The following is a 20,317-nucleotide window of genomic DNA, read 5'->3' on the forward strand; positions in this document are numbered from 1 at the left end:
TTGAGAGTTTTGAGGGGGGGAATTCCTGAGCTTGGAGCCCAGGAGCTGAAGGCAGGACCACCCGTGATGGAGTGTTGTGGAAGAGGCTAAAACTGGGGGGGGGGGCGCGCAGAGATCTCAGAGGGTTGTGGGGCAGGAGGGGGTTACTGAGATGGGGAAGGGTTGAGGCCATGAGGGGATTTGGAACCCACTGATGATGATCTTGAGATTAGGCTGCCCGGAAACCCCGGGGGTGATGGGTGAAATGTGTTTGGTGTCAGTTACAATATGGGTGCAAGAGTTTTGGGGCAACTTTTGGGGGCGTGATAGCAGGACAAAGAACAGAAGAGCAGGCCCTTCGGCCCTCCAAGCCTGTGCTGGGCATGATGGCTGCCTAAACTAAAACTGTATGCACTTAACGGAGTCCGTATCCATCCATTCCCATTCTATTCATGTATTGGTCTAGATGCTCCTTAAATGTCGTTCTCGTATCTGCTCCCACCCCTTCCCTAGGCAATGCATTCCGGGCATTCTGTGTGTAAAAAAAAAATGTTTGGGTGGGCAAGTGCAGAGGATGGAGTGGGCGGGAGATGCCGTGTTTGTGGGTTTGGTCTCTGTGGGTGTTTTTGTGTCTTTGCTCTGTGGGTGTGGTTTGGCCTATTTTCAACTTCTCTTCCTCGTGGTTGGTTCCCTGCGGCTGGTGGGGTGGCCGAGGGGTAGGGCCCTGGGGTGTGGTGTACGCCGACGTCAGCAGCTGGAGGAAGACTCCCCCGTGAGGAATTTAGGGTGGATTCTCGGAGGCTATTTCCCCAGGGCTGGAATGGTCGCTACGAGAGGACACAGGTTTAAGGTGCTGGGGAGCAGGTACAGAGGGGATGTCAGGGGTAAGTTTTTCACTCAGAGGGTGGTGAGTGAGTGGAATCGGCTGCCGTCGGTGGCGGTGGAGGCGAACTCGCTGGGGTCTTTTAAGAGACTTCTGGATGAGTACATGGGATTTAATAGGATTGAGGGTCATAGATAGGCCCGGTAGGTAGGGATATGATCGGCACAACTTGTGGGCCGAAGGGCCTGTTTGTGCTGTCGTGTTCTATGAAGACTGACACTTCAGTGCAGCGCTGAGGGAAAGCTACACTGTTGGAGGTGCCATCTTTCAGACGAGACCTTAGACCGAGCCCTCATCTGCCTGCTTGGGTGGGAGGAAAAAATCCCGTTGGCACTATTTTGAGAGAGGAATTCTCCCTGGCTAATATTTAGTCCCCAGTCAACATCATAAAAACAAGTGATTTGGCCTGGAACGAGGAATCACTGCTTTAAAGATAAGGGATTGCTTGTTTAAGACGGAGATAAGGAGAAATGTTTCCTCTGAAGTCTCTGGAACTCTCTCCCCCAAAAGGCAGTGGAAACAGACTCTGTGAATATATCTCAGGCTGAGCTAGATAGATTCTACACTACAGCCGTTTAAGAAGGCAGCTCACCACCACCTTCTTGAGGGCAACTGAGATGGGCAGTGACGCCCACGTCCCCATGAATGAATAAACTTAAAAAAAAAGGTCAATTAACCAGGGGGTGAGAGGTTACGGCAGGAATGTGGGGCTGAAGTTACAATCCAATCAGCCATGATCTTATTGAATGATGGGGCAAACTGGAGAGGCCTACTTCTCCTCATTCATATGGTAATTATCACACTGCTGTTTATCGTAGAATCCCTACTGTGCCATTCGGCCCATCAAATCTACAACAATCCCCACATATTTACCCTGCTAATCCCCCGGACACTAGAGGTCATTTAGCATAGCCAATCCACCTAACCCTGGACTGCGGGGGAGAAGAACCCCGGAAGAAACCCACACAGACACAGGGAGAACATGCAGACTCCACACAGACAGTAATCTGGCACACAATCTCTAAATTTGCACCCCTTTATTGTGGAGTCCACGAGATGTAGACAGAAGTCGTAGGTAGAAGGAGGATTGGAATGAGGCGCTCAGTGAGTGTTGAAATGGGCAGTGCAGGGCTTGTAGGGCCGAGGGGCCTGTTTTCGTGTGCTGTGTTGTTCTTTGTTCTTTGTGACCCAAGCCAGGAATTGAACCTGGGTCCCTGGCGCTGTGAGGCAGCAGTGCTAACCACTGTGCCACCCTGGGGTTTTATGGGAGCTTGCTATGCACAAATTGGCAGCTGCATTACAGCAGCGACTGTACTTTAAAACATCTTGTTAGCTGTAAAGCACTCTGAGGTGTGCGGTGGTCGTGATAAATGCAAATTCCTTCTATTCTCTTTCTCCTCGCCGGTTAGATTTCCGAATGATGATGACACTGCTGTTATTTTTTTTTTGGGAGAGGGGGAAAGGAGGGGAAATGATGGATTGGTTTGCGTGTGTGACCTGTTTGTCCCTTCCGTCCGACAGGTCCAAACCACATGCCGGTCCAAGGGGCAGGGCAGCCCAACATGGCAAATGCCTCGGTCAGCATGCCAACGAGTAGCCATGGCTCCATGGGGGGCTACAGCCATTCAGTGCCATCATCACAGGGCATGCCAGTGCAGAACCAGATGAATATGAACCCGGGACAGTCGATGGGTAACTACGGACCCCGAACAAACATGAACATGCAGCCAAACCAAGGTACCTAAAAACTCTCGTGCCTCTCACTTAACTGTAGCATTTATGTAGCACCTTTTGATGCTGTTGAAACATCTCAGAGCTCTTCACAGGAAAACCACAGGGCCACATCTTTTTATTTGATTTATTATTGTCACGTGTATTAGTATGTAGTGAATAACATTGTTTCTTCCGTGCCGTACAGACAATGCATACCATACATAGACAAGGAAAGGAGAGAGTGCATCGTTCTTGCATCCACGCTGTCCGGTCCCCTTAGAATTTTATAGGTTTCTATGAGATCCCCCCCTCATTCTTCTGAACTCCAGCGAATATAAATCCTTACCGACTCACTCTCTTCTTGACCTTGCCATCCCAGGAATCAGTCTGGTAAACCTTCTCTGTACTTCCTCTTTCTTCCAATAAGGAGAGCAAAATTGCACACGCTACTCCCGGTGTGGTCTCACCAAGGCCCTGACTGTGTAGATGCAAGAAGGATGTACCCGAGGGTGGGGGATTCCAACACCAGGAGTCACAGTCTGAGGATACAGGCTAGACAGGTTAGGATTGAGATTAGGAGAAATTTCTTCGCCCAGAGAGTGGTCAGCTTGTGGAATTTGCCGCGATGGGAAATAGTTGTGACCAAAACGTTTGTACGTTTTCAAGAAAACAAAGGGCAGGCGATGGCCGAGTGGTATTACTAATCCAGAAACTAAGTTAATGTTCTGGGGACCTGAGTTCGAATCCCCCCACAGCAATTTGAATTCAATAAAAAAAATCTGGGATCAAGAATCTACTGATGACCACTGTCGATTAAAAGCCCATCTGGTTCACTAATGTCCCTTTAGGGAAGGAAATCTGCCATCCTTACCCGGTCTGGCCTACGTGTGACTCCAGAGCCTCAGCAATGTGGTTGACTCTCAACTGCCCTCTGAACAAGGGCAACTAGGGATGGGCAATAAATGCTGGCCAGCCAGCAATGCCCACGTCCCACGAATGAATAAAAAAAAGTATTAGATATAGCACTTGGGTCAAAGGGGATCAAAAGATATGAGGGGAAGGGGGGATCAGGCTATTGAGTTAGATGATGAGTCATGATCATAATGAAAAGTGGGAGCAGACTTGAAGGACCGAATGGCCCCCACCTGCACATAATATCTATCTCTCAAACAGAAATGTGCAGGGTTACAGGGAGCAAAGAGCTAGCGTGAGTCCAAAGGGGCTGAATGTCTGTCCGCCTTCAATGCGGTAAGGTTGTAGAACGTGACGAACCATCTCAACGGTGACTACGTGTCCTCCAGGGCCCATGATGCATCAACAGCCATCTGCCTCACAGTACAACATGCCCCAGGGAGGGGGCCAACATTATCCCAACCAACCAGCCATGGGCATGATGAACCCCGTCAACCAAGCCAATCACATGATGGGACAGAGACAAATGCCTCCATACAGACCAGCTCAGCAAGGTGAGTGGATCAGGAATGTTACTGCATGGCCACTTACCAGTTCCAATCTGGTCCAACAGATTTATCAACGTGTGCCCGTGGGTCAGTGGTGAGAGCCGTGTGTGTATTATTGAACAATTAATTGTGCAAATGCATTGTGAAATCCACTTGGTAATTAGCTCTGGAGTGATGGATTTGTACTTCTTCACTGCACTGTGCTGCAACTTTCTGCAGTCTTTCTCCATTTGTGACGTGGAGATGCCGGCATTGGACTGGGGTAAACACAGTAAGTAGTCTCACAACACCAGGTTAAAGTCCAACAAGTTTATTTGGTAGCACGAGCTTTCGGAGCACTGCCCCTTTATCAGGTAAGTCACCCGAGGAAGGAGCAGTGCTCCAAAAGCTCGTGCTACCAAATTAAACCCATTGAACTTTAACCTGGTGTTGTGTGACCTCTTACTGTTTCTTCATTTAAGTAACATTCAGCTCCTTTATTCTTCCTGCCAAAGTGCAGAACCTCACAGTTGCAGCAGTCGTGTAGAATCCTGTTTACGGTGGTGACCCCCTGTCAAAACCTTTTCCTTCATTAGTCACATCAGGGCTTAACCAATGTTACCCGATGATCTGTCTTTATCGCTATTTATTATTTTTGGGCTGTTTAAATAAGGGAATATGTGATAAGGCTTCTGCTTTATGTCCACCAGTCCGGTCTCCATTAGGGAATTTAGGAGAAACTTCTTTGCCCAGAGACTGGTGGCGATGTGGAGCTAACTACCACGCAACGTGGGTGTGGCGAATGATGAAACTAAAGGCTTGTCCGAATCTTTTTGCTCATGGGGCACTTTTTTTGCCCCGTTCAGGAGGCTGATGAGCGTATTTCAGTCAGATTAGGGTTCGCACAAAGATAGCCTGAACTTCACATAAAGAAGTTGAGGTATTTAGAAAAGAGACAACTCCTGAAGAGAGGAAAAGCAAAGTCACGGCAATAAATTGCTAATTTTAAAAATGAGAGGGTTGGAATGTGTGTGTGTCTCCGGCTCTCTCTCTGTCTCAAAGTCCTCATTCACTCACCCTCACCCAATGTGTATGTGTTGGTGTGTGGTGATGGCCATAACATGCAGGAGCAGACATAGGCCATTCAGCCCATCGAGTCTGCTCTGCTGGTCAGTGAAATCATAACTGATCTGATGTGATAATCCTCAATACTGACTCATCCCCATAACCCTTGATTTCCTTACTGATTAAATATCTGTCTGTCTCCGCCTGAACATACTTAATGAGCCAGCCCTCTACGGTAAAGAATTCCACAGGTTCACTACCCTCTGAGAGAAGAAATTTCTCCTCCTCTCTGTCTTAAATGGGCAACCCCTTACTCTGAAATGATGCCCCCTGGTCTTAGACTCCCCCACAAGGGGAAACAAGCTCTCCACATCTACCCTCTCGAGCCCCCTGAGAATCCCTTATGTCTCACCTCTCTTTCTTCGAAACTCAGACCCAACCTACTCAACTTCTCCTTATAGGAAAATCCCTCCATACCCAGGATCAACCTAGTGAATCTTCTCTGAACTGCCTCCAATGCCAATGTGCCTTTCTTTAGATAAGGGGACTAAAAACTTCCCAGTATTCCAGGAGTGGTCTAAGTGATACCTTGTGAAGTTTGAGTAAGAATTCCCTGTTTTATATTCCATTCCCTTTCAAAGTAAAAGCCAACATTCCATTTGCCTTCCCTATTACCTGCTGAGCTAGCTTTGTGATTTATGCACAAAGACTCCCAAAAATCCCTCTACACTGCAGCTTTCTGCAGTCTTTCTCCATTTAAGTAATATTCAGCTCCTTTATTCTTCCTAACAAAGCGCAAAACTTCACATTTTTTCTGCATTATGTTCCATCTGCCAAGTTTTAGCCACTAGCCTAACCTGTCTGTATCCCCCTGTAGACTCGGTCATCCTCACCGCGTACCTTCCCACCTATTTTTGTGTCATCTGCAAACTTGACAAGAGTACATTCACTTCCTTCATCCAAGTCATTAAAAGATATTATAAATAATCGTGGCCCCAGCGCAGATCGCTGTGGCACTCTGCTAGTTACTGGTTATCTGAAAATGCCCCTCTTATCCCAACTCTGTCATCTATTAATTAGAAATCATAGAAACCCTACAGTGCAGAAGGAGGCCATTCGGTCCATCCAGTCCGCACTGACCACAATCCCACCCAGGCCCCACCACTATATCCTCACATATTTACCTGCCAATCCCCTTATCTACGCATCTCTGGACTCGAAGGGGTAATTTGTAGCATGGCCAATCAACCTAACCTGCACATCTTTGGACTGTGGGCAGAAACCGGAGGAAGCCCACACAAACATGAGGAGAATGTGCAAACTCCACACAGACAGTGACCCGAACCGGGAATCGAACCCAGGTCCCTGGAGCTGTGAAGCAACAGTGCTAACCCACTGTGCTACCGTGCCCAGTCTTATTTTCGGCTTTTGAAAGTTTGTAGTCTTTGCAAATGCCCAAGCGATTGTTCAAATCACTGGTACTGTTGTCTCCCATGGAACACTTACAACGAGAGCACTTGTGTAAGAGAGGATCTAACCCATCGCCCCTTGACATTCAATGGCATTGCCATCACTGAACCCCAAATATCAACATTCTGGGGGTTACCGTTGACCAGAAACTGAACTGGACCCAGCCACATAAACACAGAGCAGCTCAGAGGCTGGAAATACTGCAGCGAGTAACTCACCTCCTGACTCCCCAAAGCCTGACCACCATCTACAAAGGCACAAGTCAAGAGTGTAATGGAACACTCTAAGCCTACAGAGAGATAGAGACAGGTTAGGTGAGTGGGCAAAAACGTGACAGACGGAATATAATGCAGGAAAATGTGAATACACTTGCCTGGATGAGTGCAGCTCCAACAACAATTAAAAAGCTCGATACCATCCAGGACAAAACAGTTCACATAACTGGCACCACATCCAACATTCACTCCCTCCACCACCATAGCAGCAGCTATGGTGTACCAGCTCCAAAATGCACTGCAGGAACACATCACTGCTCCTTAGGCAGCACGGTGGCACAGTGGTTGGCACTGCTGCCTCCCAGCGCCAGGGACCTGGGTTCGATTCCCGGTTTGGGTCACTCTCTGTGCGGAGTCTACACATTCTCCCCATGTCTGCATGGGTTTCCTCCAGGTGCTCTGGTTTCCTCCCACGGTCTGAGAGACATGCTGGTCAGGTGTATTGGCCATGCTAAGTTCCCCCTCAGTGTACCCGAACAGGCACCGGAGTGTGGCATCTAGGGGATTTTCACAGTAACTTCATTCTGGTGTTAATGTAAGCCTACTTATGGCACTAATAAATAAATAAACTTCAGGCAGCACCTTCCAAACCCGTGATCTCTACCACCTAGAAAGACAGAGGCAGCAGATACATGGGAACACTGCAACTTAAAAGTCATACACCATCCTCATAGAATCTCTACAGTGCAGAAGAAGGCCACTCGGCCCATCAAGTCCACATTTGACCACAATCGCACCCAGGACCCAGTCCTGCTACCCCACACATTTACCCTGCTAATTCCCCGACACTTGGGCCAATTCAGCATGGCCATTCGACCTCACCTGCCCATCTTCGGACTGTGGGAGGAAACAGGAGCACCCTGAGGAAACCCACGCAGACACGGGGAGAACATGCAGACTCTGCACCGACAGTGACCCGAGGCTGGAATTGAACCTGGGTCCCTGGCGCTGTGAGACAGCGGTGCTAACCAGTGTGCTGCCCCCGATCTTGAAATATATCCATTCCTTCCTTCACTGCCACTGGGTCTAAAGCCAAAGCTTGCACCAAACGGTTGAAGAAACTAGCTCACCGTCAGCACCCCCAGGGCGAGTAAGAGTGAATAATAAACACTGGCCGAGGCAGTGACACTGAGATCCCACAAACAACGTTAGGAAAATGAAGCGACTTGTCCAGGTCCTTAACCAGGTTGTGTCTTGTGTGTGTTTAACAGTATAAGCACAGTGTACGTATACTGCGTAGTATATCGTTTGCTTACCAGCTGATGGGTGCCTGCTCTCAACATTTGTTTCACACCAGTACAGCGTGTGATGTGTGTGTCTGAGAAAGCCTGGAGATAACTTGGTGCAAATTACAGAGAATGTTTGCGATATGAATCCGATGGGAATGTTTTGTGAATCTTTATCGGTTGTGTACACAGTAAAAACCAAGTTTCATTTTTACTAGCTCATTCCATCTGTGCATTTGTCTATATTTATCACATTTATAAAGAAATACTCAACAGCGAAGACTGCACCTAACTCGTGACTGTTACTGTTTTTAGGTCCTCTTCAACAATATGCAGGGCAGGAAGAATACTACAATGATCAGTTCAGTCATGGACAGGGTACCCCAGAGAGCATGAACCAGCAGTATTATTCTGATGGTAATATTTGCCTATGACTTTTTATTTGGTGTTTTTATTTTTCCTTTCTCGTACATACACACAGGTAACGTTGGGTCTAACTGTAGACCCTTCTCTTTCCCATTGGGTTGGTTTCAAGGATGGGAGATTCACAGCTGATGTTTTTGATAGGGGTAGTTAGATGCTTTCATCTTGGCTCCATAGCTTTGTGAGACATTACAGCAAAGAAATGGGCTCCATGGAACCTTTTATCCACTTCATATCTCTCCCCTCTGTCCCTCTCTTACTCCTCTCTCCTCTCTCTCTCTCTATCCTCTCTCTCTCTCTCTCCAGAGCATCTGGAGGAAACCCATGCAGACACGGGGAGAATGTGCAAACTCCACACACAGTGACCCAAACCGGGAATTGAACCCGGGTCCCTGATGCTGTGGGGGCAGTGCTAACCACTGTGCCGACCTAAGGTTTGTTCCAGATTTGTGAAGGGTTTTCATGCAGTATCAGTAGAATCCTGAGAGGGAAGAAAGAGGCCATTCGAGCCATCGAGTCTGCACTGACTCTCCAGCACAGCGTTCCACCCAGGGCCAACCTCCACTCCCCGCCCCCATCTCTGTAACCCTGCACGTCCATTCTGGCCAATCCACCTAACCTACACATCTCTGGACTGTGGGAGGAAACTGGAGCACTCTGAGGAAACCCATGCGCACCTCTCTGAGGTCAGAAATGAACCCGGATCCCTGGCACAGTGAGGCAGCAGTGCTAACCACCGTGCTGCCCCAATTAGATAAGTAATTCCCTAGTCACGGGGAGATAGAGCAGGGCAGAGTGGAACTAGATCCCTCAAAGAGCTGGCACAGGTACAATGGGCCAAGTAGTCTCCCCCTGTGTTGTGATTGTTATTCTGATTGTGTTTTTGTGCAAATTCTTCGAATGTTTCTCAATGGCTTCTAGGCTGATACCGGAGTTGAGGGGGTTGAACTATGAAGAGAGGCTGAATAGACTGGGTCTGTACTCGTTGGAGTTTAGAAGGATGAGGGGGGATCTTATAGAGACGTATAAGATGATGAAGGGGATGGATAGGGTAGAGGTGGAGAGGTTCTTCCTGCTCAGAATGGACAGCAGGACTAGAGAGCACAGCCTCAAGATAAGTGGGGGGGGATGCAGTTTAGAAAGGAGTTGAGGAGGAACTTCTTCACTCAAAGGGTGGTGAATCTCTGGAATTCTCTGCCCGTTGAAGTGGTGGAGGCTGCCTCGCTAAATATATTTAAGATGCGGTTAGATAGGTTTTTGGTAGGCAAGGGGATTAATGGTTATGAGGAGAAGGCGAGAAAGTGGAACTGAGCCACTTCAGATCAGCCATGATCTCATTGAATGGCGGGGCAGGCTTGAAGGGCTGGATGGCCCACTCCTCCTATTTCTTATGTTCTTATGTTCTTATTTCTTATGCTTCTGTCCAGTTTTAGCCTCTTCATCCTCTTACCAAGTAAATCCTCACTCCACACGGAGAAACGAAGGGAAGAAGTTTCTAATTCCTAATTGGATTTGTTAGTGACAATCCTATATTTGTAGTTAGCTTTGGTTTCTTTGATGTAACAGTGACCTACCTCACTGACAGCTGAGGGTTGGTGTTTAAAGAATCTTCCCTATTCTAAAGGAGCAAAATGTAGACACTTGGAACATCCTAATGTGTAACGGTACAGTACTTGTTGCTTCTCTTGCTCACACCCCATTGTACAAGCCAGGTACAGGAACCCACCAGAGTTATTTTTAATATTGAGATTACTTATTCACTTCAGAACAAAGAACCTCAGTTTTCCCTTTAAATTCCGAAGATTCATTTCCCATGACCGTCCCTCGCAAGTTGCTTCGTGGGTGACGGATTCCTGATACCTCACATTCCGGAAGTAAGGAGGAATGGAGGCATAGACTATTTTCTAAATAGGAAAATGCTTGGGAAATCAGAAACACAAAGGGATTTTGGGAGTCCTTGTTCAAGATTCTCTTAAGGTTAACGTACAGGTTCATTCAGCAGTTAGGAAGGCAAATGCAATGTTAGCATTCATATCGAGAGGGCTAGAATACAAGATCAGGGAGTGTACCTCTGAGGCTGTATAAGGCTCTGGTCAGACCCCACTTGGAGCATTGTGAGCAATTTTGAGCCCTGTATCTAAGGAAGGATGTGTTGGCCTTGGAAAGGATCCAGAGGAGGTTCACAGGAATGATCCCTGGAATGAAGAGCTTGTCGTTTGGGGAACGGTTGAGGACTCTGGGTCTGTACTCGTTGGAGTTTAGAAGGATGAGGGGGGATCTTATTGAAACTTATAGAATACTGCGAGGCCTGGATAGAGTGGACGTGGAGAGGGTGTTTCCACTAGTAGGAAAAGCTAGAACCAGAGGGCACGACCTCAGGCTAAAGGGACGATCCTTTAAAACAGAGATGAGGAGGAATTTCTTCAGCCAGAGGGTGGGGAATCTGTGGAACTCTTTGCCGCAGAAGGTTGTGGAGGTGAGTAGAGCCAATCGCCTGAAGATGTTGAGTTTGATGTTGAGACGGGGAGGCTGTAACGTGCCGAGCCGGAAGGTGAGACGCTGTTCCTCCAGTTTGTGTTGAGCTTCACTGGAACGTTGCAGCAGGTCAGGGACAGACATGTGGGCACGGGAGCAGGGTCGTGTGTTAAAATGGCGAGCAACCAAAAGATCAGGGTCCTGATTGTGCACAGACCGAAGGCACTCAGCAAAGCGATCACCCAACATAGAGGAGACCACATAATATGACCGACATAATCTGTTCTTTGAGTCAGTTGAGAGGTAAATATTGGCCGGGATGAAATGTACAATTAGGAAAGTCTTTTACTTAAACTGCAGGCATCGCTTGTTGGTTTTTGGTTGGGGTGGGGGGTCTGAAACCCACCCTGTTTTTGGAATGAGCTGGCAAAATGAATCCCCCTCTTTGGGTATTTCTAGGTCATTCCGCGATGCTGGCATCCCCTCTGCATGAAAGTAGGGGAGGGGGCTGGTTTCGAAAAGGCAAGACAAACAGCTTGCATTCATATAGCGCCCTTCAGCACAGTGTTCCGACCCCCAGCCGATGTTGCTGATGGGCGGGAAGATCCCAGAATGGAAGGCTGGCTCAATCCACCAGAACTGTCAATGTTTCAGAAACATCTAAAGAGAATCATTGCGTTACCAATCCATCAGGCAGCAGCAGATGGTGGAAAGTGAATAAAAAAACAAATAATTGGAATTAAGAATGACCATGAATCATTCGTCAGAAAATCCCATCTGGTTCACTAATGTCCTTTGGGGAAGGAAATCTGCTGTCCTTACCCTGGTCTGGCCTACATGTGACTCCAGAGCCACAGCAATGTGGTTGACTCTCAACTGCCCTCCAAGGGCAACTAGGGATGGGCAATAAATGGTGGCCCAGCCAGCGACGCCCGTGTCCCATGAATGACTTTTTAAAATTTGACAGCGAGGCTGTCAATGGGGGAACGAAAGAACCCCGGGGATGCTGGAGAAGGCAGAATTGGAGGAGGGCGGACGCCTGGGAGGGTTGCTCGACAGACTGGAGGGGCTGATTGTGGACAAGTCCCCAGGACCGGATGGAATGCATCCGAGGGTTCTGAAAGAAGTGGCGGAGGTGATAGTGGATGCCTTGGTGGTTATTTTCCAGACGTCGCCGGATTCCGGGGAAGTGCTGGAAGATTGGAAAACGGCTAATGTTACGCCGTTGTTTAAGAAGGGTGCCAGGCAAAAGGCGGGGAGTTATAGGCCGGTTAGTTTAACGTCTGTTGTAGGTAAAATGTTAGAATCCGTCATCAAGGAGGAAATAGCGAGGCATCTTGAGGGGAACTGCTTGATAGAGCAGACGCAGCACGGTTTCCTTAAAGGGAAGTCGTGTCTGACAAATTTACTGGAGTTCTATGAGGATGTGTCTAGGGCGGTGGATAGAGGAGAGCCGGTGGATGTGGTCTTTCTGGATTTTCAGAAGGCGTTTGACAAAGTACCTCACAAGAGGTTATTGCAGAAGGTCGAGGGACATGGAGTTGGGGGTAGGGTGTTAGCGTGGATAGAGGATTGGTTGTCAAATAGGAGGCAGAGAGTGGGGGTCAATGGGTGCTATTCGGATTGGCGGATGGTGACTAGTGGAGTGTCCCAGGGGTCGGTGCTGGGGCCGCAGCTATTTACCATTTATATAGATGATCTGGAGGAGGGAACCGAGTGTAGAGTGTCGAAATTTGCTGATGACATCAAAATTGGTGGAAAGGCAAATTGTGCGGAGGGTGTGGAGAGTCTGCAGAAGGATCTAGATAGGCCGGGCGAATGGGCCAGGAAATGGCAAATGGAATTTAATGTTGGCAAGTGCGAGGTGGCCCACTTTGGTAGGAATAATGGTAGGAAGGATTATTACTTACGGGGCGAAAAACTGCAGCAGGCAACGGTGCAGAGGGACCTCGGGGCCCTTGTGCATGAGTCGCAAAAACCCAGCCTGCAGGTGCAGCAAGTGGTCAGGAAGGTGAATGGGATGCTGGCCTTCATAGCGAGGGGGGTTGAATATAAAAGTAGTGAGGTCTTGCTGCAGCTGTATAGGGCATTGGTGAGGCCGCAGCTGGAGTACTGTGTGCAGTTTTGGGCGCCGTACTTACGCAAGGATATTTTAGCCTTGGAGGGAGTGCAGAGGAGGTTTACTAGGCTGATGCCGGAGTTGAGGGGGTTGAACTATGAGGAGAGGCTGAATAGATTAGGCTTGTACTCGTTAGAGTTTAGAAGAATGAGGGGAGATCTCATTGAGACGTATAAGATGATGAATGGGATGGATAGGATAGAGGTGGAGAGACTCTTCCTGCTCAGAAAGGACAGTAGGACTAGGGGGCACAGCCTCAAGATAAAAGGGGGGCGGTTTAGAACGGAGTTGAGGAGGAACTTCTTCACTCAAAGGGTGGTGAATCTCTGGAATTCTCTGCCCGTTGAAGTGGTGGAGGCTGCCTCGCTAAATATTTTTAAGAAGCGGGTTGATGGGTTCTTGATAAGTGAGGGGATTAAGGGTTATGGGGAGAGGGCGGGAATGTGGAACTGAGCCACGACAGATCAGCCATGATCTTATTGAATGGCGGGGCAGGCTCGAAGGGCTAGATGGCCTACTCCTGCTCCTATTTCTTATGCTCTTATGTTGTGGGGCTGCCGGAGGAACGAGGTCGCAGAGGATTTGAAGATTGAGCTATGACTAGATCGGGAGTCAGTGTTAGTTAGCTGGGGTGCAGGGGGGGGTTGGTGATGGGGCTGATGGAACTTGGTGCGCGTAGAATTTTGGATCAGCTGGAATTTCTGGGAGCCGGAAGGCCGGCTAAGAGAACATCGGAAAAGTCAGACCTGGACTTGACACAGCTAAAAGTTAAATGAGTAATATTTGGGGTTAATTTTGTTCAGAATACCGGTCTGCCCTGCTCAACATATCACAGTACAGCTGCTTTCCTTAGCAATGTTGCTCTTGGGTTGGAAAGAAAAGGCCACTTACGCACACAAATCTGTTTCATTTTTTTTGTGCTGTCTTGTTTCCCAATCCTGATGTGATTTAAGTCCATTTTTAGAAGCTGTGTTCTTGTTCAGTTGACATTCTCCCCTCTCCAATCTTCACCCACTCCCTGACATTCTTTCCCAAGATAAATCCCATCTGTTCGGTTCTCCGGCGCAGGAACAGAGGGCAATTTTGTATCCCGGTCCTTTTTTTGTTTTTTGGGAGATGGCATTCCTCCTCGTTGCCTGGTTACTAATTTGCAGATGAGGAATTGAACAAGCTGGCCGCAGCGTTTAAAATGGAGGAGCTTTTGACGAAAATATAGTTCTGTAAGAAACAAGCTGAAAGGGAGCAAATAGATTGCAAGTGGATCTCCAGACAGAAAGCAAATGGATCATAGAATTATAGAACCCTTACAGTACAGAAGAAGGCCATTTGGCCCATCAAACCTCCACCCAGGCCCTATCCCTGTAACCCCATGTATTTACCCTATTATCCTCCTGACCCTAAGGGGCAATTTAACATCTGGAGGAAACCCATAAAGATATGGGGAGAATGTGCAAACTCCACACAGATAATTTTAAAGTTTACTTATTGGTGTCACAAGTGGGCTTACATTAACGCTGCAATGAAGTTATTGTGAAGATCCCCGAGTTGCCACACTCTGGTGCCTGTTTGGGTACACTGAGGGAGAATTCAGCACGGCCAATCCACCTAACCAGCACGTCTTTCGGACTGTGGGAGGAAACCGGAGCACCCAGTGGAAACCCATGCAGGCATGGGGAGAATGTGCGGACTCCGTGCAGATAGTGACCCGAGCCGGAATCAAGCCCGGGTCCCCTGTGCTGTAAGGCAGCAGTGCTAACCACTGTGCCTACAGTAACTCAGCCAGTCCCCTGCTCTTTCCCTACAGCTCTGAATATCTTTTTCCTCTTCAGTAGCTTTTCCAGTTCCCTCGCTAAAGCCACAACATTGCAGGCAGTGCATTACAGATGGTCACCAGAGGCCAGAATTGAACCCGGGCCCGTGGGGCTGAGAGACAGCAATGCTAACCACTGTACTGCCCCAACTGTTGTTTTGGTCAGTTTCGGTTCCCACAAACTGTCTTCCCTCTCCAGTAACTCTGTCCGTTTTGCCATTTGGTGACAGCTGTTGTGCAGGTGGAGAAAGAGAGGAACATGGGAAATAGGAGCAGGAGGAGGCCACTCAGCCCCTTGAGCCTGCTCCGCCATTCATTATGATCACGGCTGATCATCCAACTCAACATCCTGATACCGCATCCCCCCCCCCCTCCCCCCCCATATCCTCTGATTCCCCCATCATCCCAGGTAAGAACATAAGAAATAGGAGCAGGAGTAGGCCATCTAGCCCTTCGAGCCTGCCCCGCCATTCAATAAGATCATGGCTGATCTGTCGTGGCTCAGTTCCACTTTCCCACTTTCTCCCCATAACCCTTAATCCCCTTGCCTACCAAAAACCTATCTACCCGCGTCTTAAATATATTTAGCGAGGCAGCGTCCACCACTTCAACGGGCAGAGAATTCCAGAGATTCACCACCCTTTGAGTGAAGAAGTTCCTCCTCAACTCTGATCTAAACTGCCCCCCCCCCCTTATCTTGAGGCTGTGCCCTCTAGTCCTGCTGTCCTTTCTAAGCAGGAAGAATTTCTCTACCTCTACTCTATCCATCCCCTTCATTGTCTTATATGTCTCTATACAAGTGCTATATCTTCTTGGAAACATTCAAAGTTTTGGCCGCAACTACTTTCTGTGGTGGTGAATTCCACAAGCTCACCACTCCCTGGGTGAAGATGTTTCTCCTCATCTCTGTTGTCTGTCCTGAATCCTCAGAGTGTGACTCCTGGTTCTGGACCCCCTCCCCGGGAACATCTACCCTGGATGAGATGCTGCTTAGTTTCTCTCCTGTAGGTCAGTTTATTTCCTCTCTGTACTGAGGCATCTTACATTAGGGTTAGGCACCTCCTCATTGAGGCCACTCACTCGGAGAAATTAAAACAAAAACCTTTATTTGAATCCAGGACTTTTTGTCCTGTTTTTTTGAATAATTTTGCACATATTCCACTTGGGGGCAGTTCATTCCACAACTGAACACATCTCTATTCGAGTAATTTGCATCTGAAATGCTGCAGGCAGGATTCTATTTAGCCCTGGATTTGTCGGATAGAATTATCGAATTACAGCAGAGGGAGATCGTTCTGCCCATCTATCCCAGCCCTCTGCAAGAGTGATTCTGTTAATCCCACTCCCGCACCTATTCCCTCCGGCTCTGTGATTCTTCTTTCCTCTCTCTGTTAGGGTACTGAGCCAATTCCCCTTTTCCGAAAGCCTCGATTGAACCTATCTCCACCGCGCTGTCGGACAGCACGTTCCAGAAACTAACCACTCGCTGCTGGTTTTCAGTCAGTCGTTAATACTCTGCAATTTCCACCATTCTCCGCACACCTCTTTTCCCCCCCGCCCATTCCTTCCATGGAATAAATAATAAAAGAAGGCTTGCATTTATATAGCGCCTTTTGTAACCTGCAGAGGCCTCAAAAGTGCGTCACAGCTGATGAAATACTTTGTGAAGTGTCAGCACTGCTGTGTTGTAGGAAACATGGCAGTCAGTTTACGCACAGCAAGATCCCACACACCAATGGGATAACCACCCAATAATCTGGGTGATGTTGAGCAAGGGACAATTATTGATTAAAAGCAAATTATTTTATTATTATAATTATTCTAATTATTATAATCATTGATTTGATTTGATTTATTGCCACATGTGTTGGGATACAATGAAAAGTATTGTTTCTTGTGCGCTATACCGCCAAAGCATATCGTTCATGTAGTACTGGGGTGGCGATGGCCTAGTGGTATTATACTAGACTATTAATCCTGAAACTCAGCTAATGGTCTGGGGACCCGGGTTCGAATCCCGCCACGGCAGGTGGTGGAATTTGAATTCAATAAAAATATCTGGAATTAAGAATCTGCAGACTGCGGGAGGAAACCGGAGCACCCGGAGGAAACCCGCACAGACACGGGGAGAATGTGCAGACTCCACACAGACAGTGACCCAAGCCAGGAACCCAACCCAGGTCCCTGGCGCTGTGAGGCAGCAGTGCTAACCACTGTGCCACCGCTGTGACACCTTTGGGGACACTTTATGATATTAAAGGACCTACATGGATATAAGCTGTTGTCAGGTTTAACTGCAGATGCTGGAATCTGAAACACAAACAGAAAATGCTGGAAAATCTCAGCAGGTCTGACAGCACCTGTGGAGAGAGAATAGAGCCAATGTTACAAGTCAGTGTGACTCTTCAAATCTTTCTGAAAAGAGGTCCTTTGGACACAAAAAGATAACTCTATATTCTCCCTCCACAGATACTGCCAGACTTGCTGCACTTTTCCAGCATTTTCTGTTTTTATTATTAGTCATGTGCATTCTTTCTTGAAATGTCACGGTGTGGTGTGGCTGGATACTATTTTTCACAGCCTCCATTTACCTCCTGGCGTCTCCCAGTTTGTGAATTTTAAATTTGTGTGACTTAAAGAGCCTTAAATCCTGTTTCCATAATCCTGCCCTCGCCATATTTATCCCACTTTCAACCTGAAATTCATTTAAATTAGACAGTCATTTCTCCAGCCTTGCTTCCATCCCCCTGCACCCCTCCCCACAAACTCCTCCACCACCACTCCACCCCCCTCCCCACCCACATTACTTACTTGTGGCCTGGGTCACTCTGTGATCCTGGAACCCCAGCTCCTGTTGTCCCCACACATCCTGAGACAGCAAGGGGCAATTTAGCATGGCCAATCCATCTAACTTGCACAGGTGTCCCAGTGGTGAGCACTGCTGCCTCTCAGCGCCAGGGAACCGGGTTCGATTCCCGGCTTGGGTCACCGTCTGTGCGGAGTCCGCACGTTCTCCCCGTGTCTGCGTGGGTTTCTTCCGGGTGCTCCGGTTTCTTCTCACGGTCGGAAAGACCTGCTGGTTAAGTCCATCGGCCGTGCTGAATTCTCCCTGAACAGGCGCTGGAGAATGGCGATTAGGGGATTTTCCACGCTAACTTCATTGCAGTGTTAATATCAGCCTACTTGTGACACTAATAAATAAACTTTCGATTCTGCCCAGCGCCTGACCTCAAATGTTTTGCTTGCGTCAAAATTCAACAAGCCTTGGCCTCTCCCAACTTTGGGGACAACGTTTCAAAGTTCCCGTTTAGTCATAGCATCCCTACAGTGCAGAAGGAGGCGATTCAGCCCACCAACCACAATCCCACAGGCCCCATCTCTGCGATTTTATTTTTTAAGGAATATCGTGTTACGAAGGCAGACTTTCGGTTTAGAGTGTGGAACTTTATCAGAGTGTGTTCCTGTGAAACGATTAGTTCGGAGGTGTGGGGATATTTGCTAAATCTAGTTGTTGCAGCTCGTGTTAGTTTCCAAGGTGGTGTTTACGATCCGTGTAACAAACTTTCCGCACAACTCGCGTGACATCTTCTGCCTAAAATAACTGTGCGGCGCAGCTGTTCCCATTGTTGCTGCGAAATGTCAAAAGCCATTCCCAGCAATACGAATCACACAGGATGACATTATCTCAGTTCATTCCAACAGTTTTCACACCAGCCTGGGCTAAAATGGAAGGCCGAGGGGTCCACAAAGTCTTCAAATACAAACTCAGTGTCAGCTATGAGGAGAGGCTGGAGAAACTTGGTTTGTTCTCAGTGGAGCAACGGAGATTAAGGGGAGACCTGATAGAAGTCTACAAGATTACGAGGGACATGGACAGAGTGGATAGTCAGAAGCTTTTTCTCCAGGGTGGAAGAGTCAATTACTAGGGGGGCCGCACCGGTTTAAGGTGCGAGGGGCAAGGTTTAAAGGAGATGTACGAGGCAAGTTTTTTTTTTACAGAGAGGGTGGTGGGTGCCTGGAACTTGCTGCCGGGAGAGGTAGTGGAAGCAGATAGTGACTTTTAAGGGACGCGTTGACAAGTACAGGAATAAAATGGGAATGGAGGGATATGGTCCCTGGAAGGGTAGGGGGTTTTAGTTCAGTCGGGCAGCATGGTCAGCGCAGGCTTGGCGGGCCGAATGGCCTGTTCCTGTGCTGTAATTTTCTTTGCTCTCTTTGTTCTGTCTTGCATCCAGCAGGTATTGGCATCATATTGCCATTGTGTGATTTTTGTGAAATTTCCCCACATACTGTGTGTATACTTACCCATGTTGATCCAGTAGAAGGAATACTTTAGTTGCGAGCAATAAAAGGAACTTACTTTAGAACGTAAATCAAAGAGAAAGGTTTAACGTGCACTTAGTGTGCAGTATTGGTCGCCGCGTTTGCAAAAAGATATATTGGCCTCAGAGGGAGTGCAGAGGAGGTTCACTAGGCTGATACCGGAGATGAGGGGGTTGGACTATGAAGAGAGACTAAATAGACTGGGTCTGTACTCGTTGGAGTTTAGAAGGCTGAGGGGGGATCTTATAGAGACATATAAGATAATGAAGGGGATGGATAGGGTAGAGGTAGAGAGATTCTTCCCACTTAGAAAGGACAGCAGGACTAGAGGGCACAGCCTCAAGATAAGGGGGGGCATGTGCAGTTTAGATCAGAGTTGAGGAGGAACTTCTTCACTCAAAGGCTGGTGAATCTCTGGAATTCTCTGCCCGTTGAAGTGGTGGAGGCTACCTCGCTGAATATATTTAAGTCACGGGTAGATAGGTTTCTGATAGGGGAATTAAAGGTTATGGGGAGAGGGCGGGAATGTGGAACTGAGCCACTTCAGATCAGCCATGATCTTATTGAATGGCGGGGCAGGCTCGAAGGGCTAGATGGCCTACTCCTGCTCCTATTTCTTATGTTCTTAATAAAGAAACTTCATTACTCCAACACTTGAGGCCACACCCTGGGCCATAAAAGCTTTTACCAATTCCCATTTGCTTCCTATTTATACTGGGTCAGCTGACCACCACCTCACTGGCCTGCTCCTATTTCTTATGTTCTTATAGTATAGCAGATCCAATGTTATCATTGGTTACATCCTAACAACCCGCACTGCTGGGCGGGCTGGCTGACCTGCAGTGGTTTAGAGTTAGGCCACACTTCCATTTGTTGTAAAAATGCCCACTGTTTAGGTATCAGATCCCTCCATGGCCTCTTGGGTCATCTGTTCACAGGATCAGAATCACAGGACACTACAGTGCAGAAGAGGCCCTTTGGCCCATCGAGTCTGTGCTGACGCATGACAGGTCCTGACCTGCCCACCTCATCCCACCTGCCAGCACGTGGCCCATAGCCCTGTATGTTAGAGCATGCCAAGTACTCATCCAGGTTCTTTTTAAAGGATGTGAGGCAT

General features: G+C 48.0%; 1 protein-coding gene across 4 annotated transcripts in view; it reads left to right on the forward strand.

Moving 5' to 3' along the window:
- Positions 1–20,317, forward strand: part of ss18 (SS18 subunit of BAF chromatin remodeling complex) — a 92,536-nt gene that overhangs the window by 43,966 nt on the left and 28,253 nt on the right. For 3 of the 4 annotated variants that reach the window (XM_080194749.1, XM_080194746.1, XM_080194747.1), the window contains exons 5-7: positions 2,384–2,599; positions 3,877–4,041; positions 8,366–8,467. In XM_080194749.1, coding sequence (XP_080050875.1) covers positions 2,384–2,599; positions 3,877–4,041; positions 8,366–8,467 — 483 coding nt within the window. The remainder of the gene's footprint in view (positions 1–2,383; positions 2,600–3,876; positions 4,042–8,365; positions 8,468–20,317) is intronic. The other variant, XM_080194748.1, reaches the window with a different exon arrangement.

This window comes from Carcharhinus amblyrhynchos, chromosome 8 (genome assembly GCF_965287045.1).
Source record: "Carcharhinus amblyrhynchos chromosome 8, sCarAmb.v2.hapA, whole genome shotgun sequence".
Lineage (NCBI taxonomy): Eukaryota > Metazoa > Chordata > Chondrichthyes > Carcharhiniformes > Carcharhinidae > Carcharhinus > Carcharhinus amblyrhynchos.